Genomic DNA, 12,756 nt, shown 5'->3' with positions numbered 1-12,756 from the left:
CACAATGACATTTTGGCAAGATGTACTTGTTTTTTGTTTTTGTTTTTAGATCTAAAATGGATAAAAACAGTGTTTTATTTTGCAAGGATGTTGTTTTGACCTCTTTTTGCTGTTTTAAAAAAAGAATCTATGCAATACCTTTCATTAGTTATCACAGAACAAAAAAGCCAAAAAAGCCTTAAGAATATGTTTGTGACCTTTACTCTTTTTTGATGACTTGTAATTCTCTTTGTTCTTTTTAAATTGTATTTGACATTTCCCTTATGTACTTGTTTGATTGCCATTTTTTTTACTATGTTTCCTTTCTTTTTCCCCTTTTGCTCTTTTTTCAGTTGCAGCGTTTTGATATTATGTCTGCTTGTCTAAATGTTGTGCACTACTTTCTGTTTCTCAAGCAATAAAAGAAAAAATAATATTGATTTTCACTGTGGATATAGTGTATTGTTTTAGATAATTGCTTATCTAGGTATAAGGTATTATTTAACATTATTATTTTAACATTATGCTACAACATTCTCTCAAGTAAAATTTTGATCATGTTCATTCACAAGTTGATAGCAATAACATATTATTATTAGAAAGGTCTCAAAATCCCCAGCCATTGTGTAATAGTTCCTTATAGGAGTCATCATGAAGCATAATTCATTCTGTTGACTGCAGAGGCAAGGAAAGCATGAACGGAGAGTGAAACAGAAGCCTTTAGGACCTGTGAAGACCCTGTGTGAGTGGAGGCCAATAAAAGTATAGCATGTCTCATTGGCAGGATAAGGGTGCAGACTGGCTGCTCTGTATTCAGGGCTAGTAGCATGCATAACTTAATGTGCCACATACACAACTGAGCTCCCCTGCTATTTAACTGCATGTGGTAATGACATGGTAGGCATTGTACTTTAAACTGCACAAACACACAACACTTATTAATACTTCTAACATAACATTACCAATAATATTTAGAATCATCTTTTGCATTAAGAAAGCTAAATTGCAGTAACAGATCTGATTTTAGGAGACACTTGGACTATTTGGTCTAAAATTTGTCCTCACTGTTGTGCAAGCATTATCAACAGCTACTGTAACATTGAATTTAACTCTGCTAAAAAGGGTTCTAGCACTTCCTAATATGCGTTTATCTGTGATTTTGAATTATTAATCAGCATGAACACATTTTCTAATTCATGTTATAATAAATAATTTGCTTTTGACATTACAACAGGAGTCTGGGGAAGGTCCTCTATTGTTTCAGGATTTCAAGGCCCATGTGATTAATGGAAAGTTTGTAAAGAAATGATTTGTAGATTTATGATGATTTAATTGGATTTGTTTTTGGAGAACTTGACATCCTTGCACAGAGCCCTGAACTCCACAATACAAGTATAATGCCAACATTGAGTCAGACTGTATTACCCAATTTCAGTGGCCAATCTCATTAATGTTCTGGAGGATGAATGGAAGCATATGGAGGGTGCTACAACAGCAGTAACTCTATATGAAGCACATAACAATCAGTGCTGTAGCAATACAGTACACACCACACAATATGCATGCTTCTGTAACTAGCCACTTTGAATATGTTGACTTATAACAAATAATTTCTGTACTAAATAAGATAAAATGAAGAAAATTTTGTTTATTTTTTTTATAAGCACAAACCATAGCATTAAAAGTGTATTAAGTGGGAACTTAACGTATCTTGGAAGCGATCAGGCCTAAATTTGAAACCTTACACAAATAAACAAAAAAAGCAGTATTGCACACGCCTAGTGCCAGATCAGAGAGGAGTATAAGTATTGCCACAAAACTGTCTTTAGCATTATTCTAAAAGAGTACAGATATAAAGAGAACAATCACTGTGCAGACTTAAAGTTGTGCTTAAAATTGTGCTTAAAAACAACCACAAACAAAAATGTGTTTTAGTAGGATTTTATGTGATAGACCAACACACATAATTGTGAAGTGGAAGGAAAATGATAAATGGTGTTTAAATTTTTTTTTACAAATAAATATCTGAAAAGTGTGGTGTGCATTTGTATTCAGCCCCACTGAGTACTTTGTAGAACCACCTTTCACTGCAATTACAGCTGCAAGTCTTTTGGGGTTTGTCTCTACGAGCTTTGCACATCTAGAGAGTGAAATTTTTGCCCATTCTTCTTTGCAAAATAGCTCAAGCTCAGTCAGATTGGATGGCGAGTGTCTGTGAACAGCAATTTCTGAAAAGTCTCGCCACAGATTCTCAATTGGATTTAGGTCTGGACTTTGACTGGGCCATTCTAACACATGAATATGCTTTGATCTAAACCACTCCATTGTAGCTCTGGCTGTATGTTTAGGGTCATTGTCTTGCTGGAAGGTGAACCTCCACCCCAGTCTCAAGTCTTTTGCAGACTCTAACAGGTTTTTATCTAAGATTGCCCTGTATTTGGAAGATCAACTCTGACCAGCTTCCCTGTCCCTGCTGAAGAAAAGCATCGCCACAACATGATGCTGCCACCACCATGTTTCACGGTGGGGATGGTGTTTTCAGGGTGATGTGCAGTGTTAGGTTTCTGCCACACATAACGTTTTGAATTTTGGCCAAAAAGTTACATTTCGGTCTCATCTGAGCACCTTGTTCCACATGCTTAACGTGTCCCCCACATTTCTTGTCGCAAACTGCAAATGGGACTTCTTATGTCTTTCTTCTTGCCACTCTTTCATAAAGACCAGATTTGTTGAGTGCACGACTAATAGTTGTCTTGTGGACAGATTCTCCCATCTGGGCTGTGGATCTCTGCAGCTCCTCCAGAGTTACCATGGGCCTCTTGGCTGTTTTTCTGATTAATGCTCTCCTTGCATGGCCTGTCAGTTTAGGTGTATGGCCATGTCTTGGTAGGCTTGCAGTTGTGCCATACTCTTTCCATTTCCAGATGATGGATTGTACAGTGCTTCGTGAGATGTTCAAGGCTTGGGATATTAATTTATAACCTAACCCTGCTTTAAACTTCTCCACAACTTTATCCCTGCCCTGTCTGGTGTGTTCTTTGGTCTTCATGATGCTGTTTGTTCACTATTGTTCTCTAACACACTTCTGAGGGCTTCACAGAACAGCTGTATTTATACTGAGATTAAATTACACACAGGTGCACACTATTTACTAATTAGGTGACTTCTGAAGGCAGTTATATATAAAATATATAAAATATATAATACATGTATGTACACTATTTTTTTATCTTAAACACTTTTTGACCTTAAGAACTCTTTTAAAAGTTTCGAATGCTTTTGAATAACCTTTATCTTTAAAAGGATGTTCTCTTTAATTTAGAGGAGAAAGGCCCACATTTCTAAAAATTTTCTAAAAATTTTCTTAGAAACTAGTATGTCACTAGTACTAATTCTTGGGCCCTGATCATTATATCCATATGTGCTCCTCCACTCTTCTGGAAAGACTTTCCAGTAGGTTGTGGGTTTGGTGATTTGAACATTTAACCACAAGAACATTAGTGAAATTGAGCTTGTTCTTCCACACCAACCTACTGTAGGTAAACAATCTATTTATGGACTTCACATTGTGAATGGGGGATTAGAATACTGGAACATTTTTGCCCTAGACTTCTTAGTAATTCTACAGCAAAGACCTTCTAGACAACTGTCCCACATTGTGGCAGCAGTTTTTCAGCATGACCAGATATGGTGTGATGATGAGGTGTTCACGTATTTTTGGTCATATTCTGATTGTGCTGCTAGTCAATCGTGTTGTTTGTACATGATTTAGTAACTAACACTGTACAGTCTAATTTGACCTAGGGAATGAGTTGTTACATTAAACAATTCTATTGATTCAGTCACAGTAAGGACACATTCATATGCATTACAGGATACATAGACATTATCTGGCTGTGTGCAATGAATATACAATGACTGTCTACTTTAAAAGGAACACATGTACACCTGCTCATTTATGTAGTTATCCATTCAAGTCAAGTCACTTATATTGTCACAATACTTCATCCCCGCTGATCTTCAACACTGGTGCTCCTCAGGGCTGTGTCCTCAGCCCACTCCTGTACTCTCTGTACACACACGGCTGTGCCGCCACACACAGCTCCAACGTCATCGTCAAATTCGCTGATGACACAACGGTGATAGGCCTGATCACTGACAACGATGAGATGGCCTACAGAGAAGAGGTGAGCACCCTGACTACATGGTGTCAGGAGAACCACCTCTCACTCAACATTGACAAGACCAAGGAGCTGGTGGTTGATTTCAGGAGACAGAGGAGTGAATACAAACCAATCACCATCAACAAAACACCTGTGGAGCGGGTGAGCAGCTTTAAGTTTCTCTGCGTCAACATCAGCGAGGATCTCACCTGGGCCATACACACTGATGCAGTACTGAAGAAGGCACATCAATGCCTCTTCTTCCTGAGACGGCTGAGGAAGTTTGGAATGAGCCCCAGCATCCTCAGAACATACTACACCTGCACTATAGAGAGCATCCTGATGGGCTGCATCACTGCCTGGTTTGGAAACAGCACTGCTGGCAACCGTAAAGCTCTGAAAAGGGTCGTGTGAACTGCCAGCCACATTGTTGGAGGTGACCTTCCCTCCTTCCAGGATATCTACACAAGGCGGTTTATAAGAATGGCCCGGAGGATCATCAGTGACTCCAGCCACTCGTCCCACAGACTGCTCTCTCTGCTCCGCAGCATCCGATCCCGCACCAGTCGACTGAGGGATAGTTTTTTCCCTCAGGCTATCAGAGTAATTAACAGTCACAACTAATACACCCTACAGCATACTTCTACAATATGGTATGCCACACACTTAACCTTAACTTCGGACTATCCACTGGACTACTGTATACACTCACACTGCACTAGACACACTGGACTATACATACACACTGCATTTAATGCCATAATCCATCTGTTACCACTAGATCCCATCCGATGCACATCCTTGTCACTTCTGTATCTGTACAATCTGTTTTGCACCTTATAGTATTTTATATATATTTACATATACAATCTGTACCTGTACAATCTGTTTTGCACCTTGTACTATTTTATATATAATATATTTACATATATTTACACATATACATATATAAATATATACTGAATATAATGTGTAGTGTTACTGTAAGAATGCCCAATAGTACACTGTGTGTACTGACACATATGAGCATATTTCACATGTTCATTTGCTGATTCCATTATCTGTTTGTTAACTGTACATATTGTACACACATTGCACCGGCTATATATATGAGCATACTGCACATTTCATCTGTTGATTTCATTATGGTTGTTAATTGTACATATTGTAAACACATATTGCACTAAATATATGTATGAGCAAATTGCACATTTTCACATGTCAACTCATTATCTATATCTTTATCTGTATATCTGTACAACTGTTCTGCAATTTCTGGAGTTTGCTCCTAAGAATTCAGCCAATCTTGTGACAGATGCACATTGCATAAAAAAACAACATTGTTCACAACAAACATCAAAATGAGAAAGTGTGTTTCATACTGTAGCATGGTAGCTGTCAGATGGGCTGGTATTTTGGAGAATCCAAAAAAGATTTTTAAACACAGTAGTCTGTAGAGTTTACACAAAATGGTGCCAAAAAAAGTTACGCAAATGAATGTTCTGTTTGGTGGAATACTCAAACCAGCCGATCTGAATGAACAACAGTTCCACAAATAAAGTCACAGAGAAAACACTTTTTCTTCATGCAATGATTTTATGCACTGTGGCAATGCCATGACTGTCTGCTGGATAACAGGATAAATGAGCAGGTGTACAGGTGTTCTTATTAAAGTAGACAATGAGTGTAGCTACCAGATACATGTTTTTCAGTTATGAGAAATTACCTCTTTCTCCCAAATGTTTAAACCTAGTGACATTTCTAGACTAAATGTTTAACACTTCAAAATAATACTTTGGATGCAATGGCAAAAAACTCTAGTTTTTTATTTTAGATAATAATTACTGTTAAATCTATCTATCTATCTATCTATCTATCTATCTATCTATCTATCTATCTATCTATCTATCTATCTATCTATCCGTCTGTCTATCTGTCTGTCTATCTATCTATCTATCTATCTATCTATCTATCTATCTATCTATCTATCTATCTATCTATCTATCTATCTATCTATCTATCTCTCTCTCTCTCTCTCTCTCTCTCTCTCTCTCACTCTCTCTAAATATATACACAGTATTTTATATAGAGACATAAATACATTACACCTAATACATACACATATTTGTGTAAAATATACCATGCAAATACATTCTGAATGTATGCTATCAGAAATAATTTTTTAAAGCGGGGACATGTGGCTGATTTAGGATTCATGCCAACAAGACCATCTCTTAAGTTCCTCAGGGCCAGGGCTGCCTTCGCAGCAGGATGTTGTAAATATCACACTGTGGTGTTATCTAGACAAAAGAGAAGCTTTTACTGCATTTAATTCACCCTCTCACTTGCACTAGAAACAAGACTTTTTACAGTCAGTACCAATAGTCAATATTCTCACAACTTACTTAAAGAAAAATCTTTTTTGCTGTCAGTTCCCACCCAATAGCTGTGCTACTGCAGATGTCACCTGTTGAGCTATAGTTTAGCTTAGATAAGAGAATGCTGTAAACACTATAAATAAACTATAACAGGTAATAAAAGATCATATTTGTCTGTTTTCATGTATCAAATATGAGTGTAAATGAAAAGCAGATATTCTGCAACAGTAAGTGACAACATGCATCAAAACATTACCATGTGTTTAACTGGAGATACCATGCAAAAGCAAAATTGCATTATTTTAACATGTGGAACATTTAACACTATGTATTTATTCTTTAGCTTGGTGAAATTCTTTTATTTTTTATTTCTTCTGGCTGCCACTCTTTTAATGAGAAATAGACTTCAAAGACAAGTAAGCTATTAAGCAATTAACCCACTTGAGCTTGGATTAAATCATATACCTTATTTTCTAGATCTTTACAATCAGATAAACTTGGTGACCTATAAAAGGAATATTAATCAAACACAATCTACCCAACCAAAGAGGCTCATTTTAGCCTACCTACAGAGGAATAAGCTCTCCTGAATTATAACCCACCTGCAACAGGTGGAGCTCAAGTAAGAAAAAACACCTGGACGATGGCTGGTGCTCTAATCCATATTACTTTCTGTGTGATGTGTTAGTAGTTTGGTACCTAGGTATTACAATTTGAATTGCTTTGTCTATTTTATGGCAAAATGTGTCCAGGCTCCATTCTGGAATGATTATGGCATTGTATGTGTAGTTCCATATTGTGGTTGTGCAAAGATTTCAGAGTAGAAATACATTTGTGTCTAAGTGAATAAAGCTCTTGACATATGATTTTGACTTGGCATTAAATAAAGCACAGAGCCTACCTTTGGGGATTTGTGGTCTCAGACTGTCCACCTCCTGTTTTGTCTGGTTGGTCCCTGTATTAAGGCATGTTGCACCGTGCTATATTGGATTATGTGTAGCATGAGCTATAATGACAGGATTAGCATGGTGTGGTATGGTGTCTGTAATTTTTAAAAGTGTCTCTTTTCATCTCTCTGAGTTGATGAGCTAGAATGAAGAATACATTAAAACACATTAAAAGGATTTGCTATAGATCTTTTATAGATTTTTTAGAGAAATGTATTTTTAAAGAAATACCTGACATGGACATCATATTTAATCAAAATGTCTATGTTCATTCTATCCTCTTTATCCTAAGGCAAAATTATAATGTAACAGAGAAATTTCCCCATTGTGGGATAAATAAAGGTATATCTTATCTTATCTTATCTTATCTTATCTTATCTTATCTTATCTTATCTTATCTTATCTTATCTTATCTTATCTTAATGGAGCTTGAGACTGTCCTGTCAACACTAGCCACAATACAGGAACTGAACCTGGATTGGAGGATAGTCCACCCATTCACTCATTCACACCTAGAGGAAATAGAACCACCAATTTAATAAGTGGGGAGTTTTTGGGAGGTGGCATTAAAAAACAGAATGCAGAAACTGAGATCTAGACTGGAAGAGCTTGTCAAAAGGTCACAACCAGAGATTAACCCAAGCTCAGGATCAAAAAGAGGTCCATAGAGCTGAGGGGTGGCAATATTATGCCACTGTACTAACCAGAAAATCTAGTTTTTCCCTTTTACATTATACATTTTATATTTGAGATTAAAAAAATAAAGAAATTAAGAAATTGTTTCATAAATATTTTAATAGTCTTGTTTGTCATAGAACATTTTATGAAATTAATATATTTACAATAGTAATTTTATGACAGCAATTTGGAGCAGCAATGTTTTAAATGACAAGAAAAAAACAAATCATTACTTTTTAGGTCTAAAAACATTCTTCATTAAAACTAAAAACTGGTTCATCATAGTTTGGTCTGTGTTATTTATTTATTTTTTAACATTTCAATAATTCATTTATTGTGCAGTTGATTCCTGAGGAATCATCTTTGCCTCTGAAAATCTTTTTCTAACCTTAAACCAATACATGTCTACTCAAGAATGAGTAATACATAAGGCTTACTATTAAATAAAGCAATTTCTTCACTGGGGCAAATGTATTTCTTCTCTACAATCCAATATTGCAACTGAGGGTTCTGAGCTACTAGGTAAACTCAACCCCAAACCAGCTCCAATCCTAGCTTTGTGTACTTGTTCTGGTGGAGACCAGTGAAGACAATAAGGGCAGGGACATGTTTTAGGATGCTGCATTGTGGGCAATGGAGGGTAGAGGACCGGAGAATGAAGCCCAGCAATCCTAGTGTAGGGTGAGTGTGGAAGTAATACAGTGTTCATTGGTCTCACACAGCCTGCACTGTAGGGACTAGACAGACCAGTGAGATTTGGCATACCCAGATGAGAGTAAAGTTGCAGGGGAATGTGGGGCAGCAGTGGGTATGGCAGCCCTGTCACTGTCTGGCTCACCATAAAGGCACACAGAGTTGGGTCCAATGGGTGAGGCCAGCTCAGACTATGGCGCTGTCGCTTATCCTTCATTCTTCTGTTTTGGAACCATACCTGCAATTACATGGAGGAATGAATCTAATCTCTTCGGCCACCATTCATGCACATGAGTGATCTTGGACCTAGCTAGTAGGTCATATAGTTAAATTTTATAGAACAAATCTGTTAGAATACAAAACAAATTGTCCATTTGGATGACTATATTTTCAGTAACGAATACCTTTATGGTAGTTTCTGGAAGGTTAAGGGCCGCCCCCAGTTCGCACCGTCTGGCTCGTGACACATAACTCTCTTTGCAATACTCCTTTTCGAGGCACGCGAGCTGCTCCCGTGTGAACGCTGTTCGGTGCCGCCGACTCTGGTCCATACCGTTTAGCAGGGCCATACGCGTGCACGATTCCTCCTCCCCATTGTCACTATCAGCATGAGTAATGGAAGAGACGGGGGACTCTCTGCCCTCTGCCACTGAAAAGTAAAAACAAGTAAAGTAGATTGTAATAACGAAATTATTATATTTTCTGCTTTAAGTATAGTCTAGTATATTCACGATTATATAACCAGAGTATTGGTCTTTGACGGGTAAAAAGTCGAGGTCTTATTAATTTTTGATGTAAGAGACATTGCATGCACATAACATATAGTCCGTGCTGAGAAATCCAGTTCACCGATTACCAGCTCAAAAGAGCTCTTTTGCTAACTCAAAAGTAGAGGTAGAAAAAGAGTTTCCGAATGACCAACAGTACATCGTATTTAAGACAATCCGAAAATTATTTGTTGATTAACTTAGAAAACGACAAAAAATGTCAACCAGCTTGATTAGCTCGGCCTGTGTTTTGACTTGGACTGGATTTGTTCAGCTGGGGTGTAATATCTGGACTCCAAGTACATGGGTGTATAGTAATATCTAAACTGCATGCGTAGTTTTACAGTCTATTTACATTATAATGATACCTACTGATTGAGATCATGTCATTGAATCCAGCAAACATTGCTGGCAACCATTAAAAACCCCCGTCCTTAGCTACGGAGGTCCATACCACGTGAAATAGTTCACTTACACATTGTCTTCGATGGATTCCCGAATGAACTTCTGTACAGAACTGAGGAGATATTAATCCAGATAGCTCAATTCCGAGGTGGTTCCAAATTAGGTTTTTTGTCATTACAGTGCCTAATTTAGCAAGTAGTACTTGTTGCGCCCCACATCACGGAAAGTACCCCTGTAGACCCGAGCCAAGTTTGTTTTAAAAGGTGAACGATTGAGAACGATTGTTTTGTTGCGTGTGACCACCCCTCCCTTTATCTGTGCTCTCTCTCCGCCTGTCCTGTCTTCCACCTAATGAGAGACGCGCTTCAATCCGCCGCGGCGCCGCTTGGTCGCGCGGACAAGAGGAGGTGTAACATTTTCTTTGGTCTCCGACCTGCCTTTGTACTTTTGTTATGGAGAATTACGTTCGACCTCCCTTTGCTTACTGTCACAGTTGCTTCCCCGGAGAGAGAGGCCAACTGTGATTGTTCGCAGCTTTTGATGTTTATAATTTTGGAAGTCAGTCATTAGAATCCTAATGTCCGCGTGGCTGGGGAGACATACAATCTATGTGTTTAGCATGACAGATAGGGTACATGAATGGGATATATGAATTGTAATTAATAAAGCTGCAAAGAAACAAATGAACATAAAACATAAAAATGAATTACATTTTTTTTTGTTAATTTCCGTGCAATAGCTCTTTCTTTATATTGCAAAATCAGACTTGGAGGTCATGTGACCTAAGATTTCAATTGGCTTTTTGGTTTTGCAGACATATCAATGCAAAAAAGTACGAATGGGAAAAAACAATACAAATTACTATTAAGAATAGGGTTTTTCTTATACGTGCTATTGAATCAGAATCAGAATCAACTTTATGTTTTCACATGCGAGGAATTTGTTTTAGTGACATAAGCTCCACAGTGTAACAGAATGACATATACAGTATAGACGAAATTGTATGTACACATTTACAGGTGTGAAATGTGCAGTTTAAATATTCATATGAAATATAAATATACAAATATAGACAATTTGTATGTACAAATTTGCAAGTGTGAGAAATGTGCAATTGAAGTCTACAATATATACAATTTGTACACGTGCAATTGTGAAATGTGCAGTTGAAGTAAACAGTAAACATTTAGACAATAAGTATGCATGTATGTACAAAGTGCAAGTATGAAAAGTGCAATAGAGGTATACATAGTACAAATATTAGGTGTTGTGTGTGCCATGGTGTTAATTGTTCATCAGATGGATTGCATTGTGTATAGCATCAAACAACATTTTGAAAAACTGTGATGATTGTTACCAGATTTTGCTGAAATGCTTTTTCATTACTGAAGCTTATTAAATGCCCTCACGTTTTGAGGCTCTTATAATTATAATAATAATTAAGACAGAAAGACCCCATGCATTACAATATGTACATACTGGATTAATTGTTTTAGAAATATTTTAATGCATTCTTATATTTGTAGATGCTACCATAGGTGTTCTCAGTTGTTCACGGACGTCTGTTATTAAGATTATATTGGCTGACAGTCTGGAAAGACTGAATAAGATCAGTCATAAACAATAATTTTTATATATTTTAAGTCTCGAAATATAGGAAGTGCTTTTGTCTTAGAAATGTATATCATTATAGCCTGCAATTGGTTCCGTCTCTAAATTAAAGTATATATCCAACCTCTAACCGCTTCAGTTAACTTGGCAGTGAGTCGACCATGCCATGCAGCAACAATAGATCTTCATTATATGACTTTATATAATTAATCAGTGATCATGTGTTCTGTCCTTAAGAAATGCAATAGCGATGTTTCACCCCATCACAGGATTAAGTATCAGATGCTTACACTGTTCTTTGTCTTATAAGATTGGAACAGATGGTGCGCAATGGTGATAAAGTGGCACTGGCGCTTTAACAATAGGAGACGTCTCATTTGATCAACCTAACCAGGTATATATTTATAGTTATATATTTCTCTGTGTTTTATGATTAAAGCTAACACGTTTCAAGTGCCGTGCTATGGCTTAGGAAGCGTGGCTTGTGAGTGATACAAGACAGAACCAGGACTAGAATCAGGACTGCACACCTATCAAATACCATCCGCTCAGTCTACCAGCAACATCGGCGTAAACGCTTTCCACAAGAAAAATGAAAACAAACGGACTGAGTAAATATGGGTGCACACAAGTCAAGCTTAAACGGAAAAAAGTTAGTGAACGCTTTTCTGACAGATTTTCTGACAGATTTGAAAGATCTTCCAAATGTTTTTTTTTTTTTTTTTTTTTTTTAATATTGCTCCAGCCAGTCTAGAACAAAAAATAGTCACACCTCGCCGATCATAATTGCCTTTCTGACAAATCACCATTCTGGCGCTACAAAAATCATTAATCATCGATCTATAATTAATACAAATGACATTTTGTTAGAGATAATTCTCGTCTTTTTCTTGCAGTTGCCACAATGTTAGTGGATGAATAATCAGTGTGTCATTACTCCCAAAACCCATACCTCTGCCAATGGGAAAGGCGATTGGCCGCCTCCCACTAACTACTTTTGTCCCTTTCTGACCACCCTGTCATAATGGCCTAATGGCAACAATATCAATATCAATAATCCCCAAACACTGTCTTACTCATCATGATTCCAAACTTGTGCTGTAAAAATCGGAATAAACTTTTTAATAATAATAAT

The 12,756-nt window shown here is 37.1% G+C and overlaps 1 protein-coding gene across 1 annotated transcript; it reads right to left on the bottom strand.

Annotated features, from left to right (window-relative positions):
- Positions 1-8,244: 8,244 nt before the first annotated feature.
- On the bottom strand, positions 8,245-10,574 carry eve1 (even-skipped-like1). The gene is made up of 3 exons (XM_027138941.2): positions 10,081-10,574; positions 9,243-9,487; positions 8,245-9,076 (listed from the first exon to the last, which is right to left on the bottom strand). Exons 1-3 carry the CDS (start codon positions 10,082-10,084, stop codon positions 8,603-8,605), a joined length of 723 nt encoding a protein of 240 aa, XP_026994742.2. The 5' UTR covers positions 10,085-10,574; the 3' UTR covers positions 8,245-8,602.
- Between the last annotated feature and the right edge of the window lie 2,182 nt (positions 10,575-12,756).

The sequence above is a fragment of the Tachysurus fulvidraco genome, chromosome 15 (genome assembly GCF_022655615.1).
Source record: "Tachysurus fulvidraco isolate hzauxx_2018 chromosome 15, HZAU_PFXX_2.0, whole genome shotgun sequence".
NCBI lineage: Eukaryota > Metazoa > Chordata > Actinopteri > Siluriformes > Bagridae > Tachysurus > Tachysurus fulvidraco.
The sequence above is the reverse complement of the archived record's forward strand: the minus strand, read 5'-3'. Positions and strand labels throughout refer to the sequence as shown.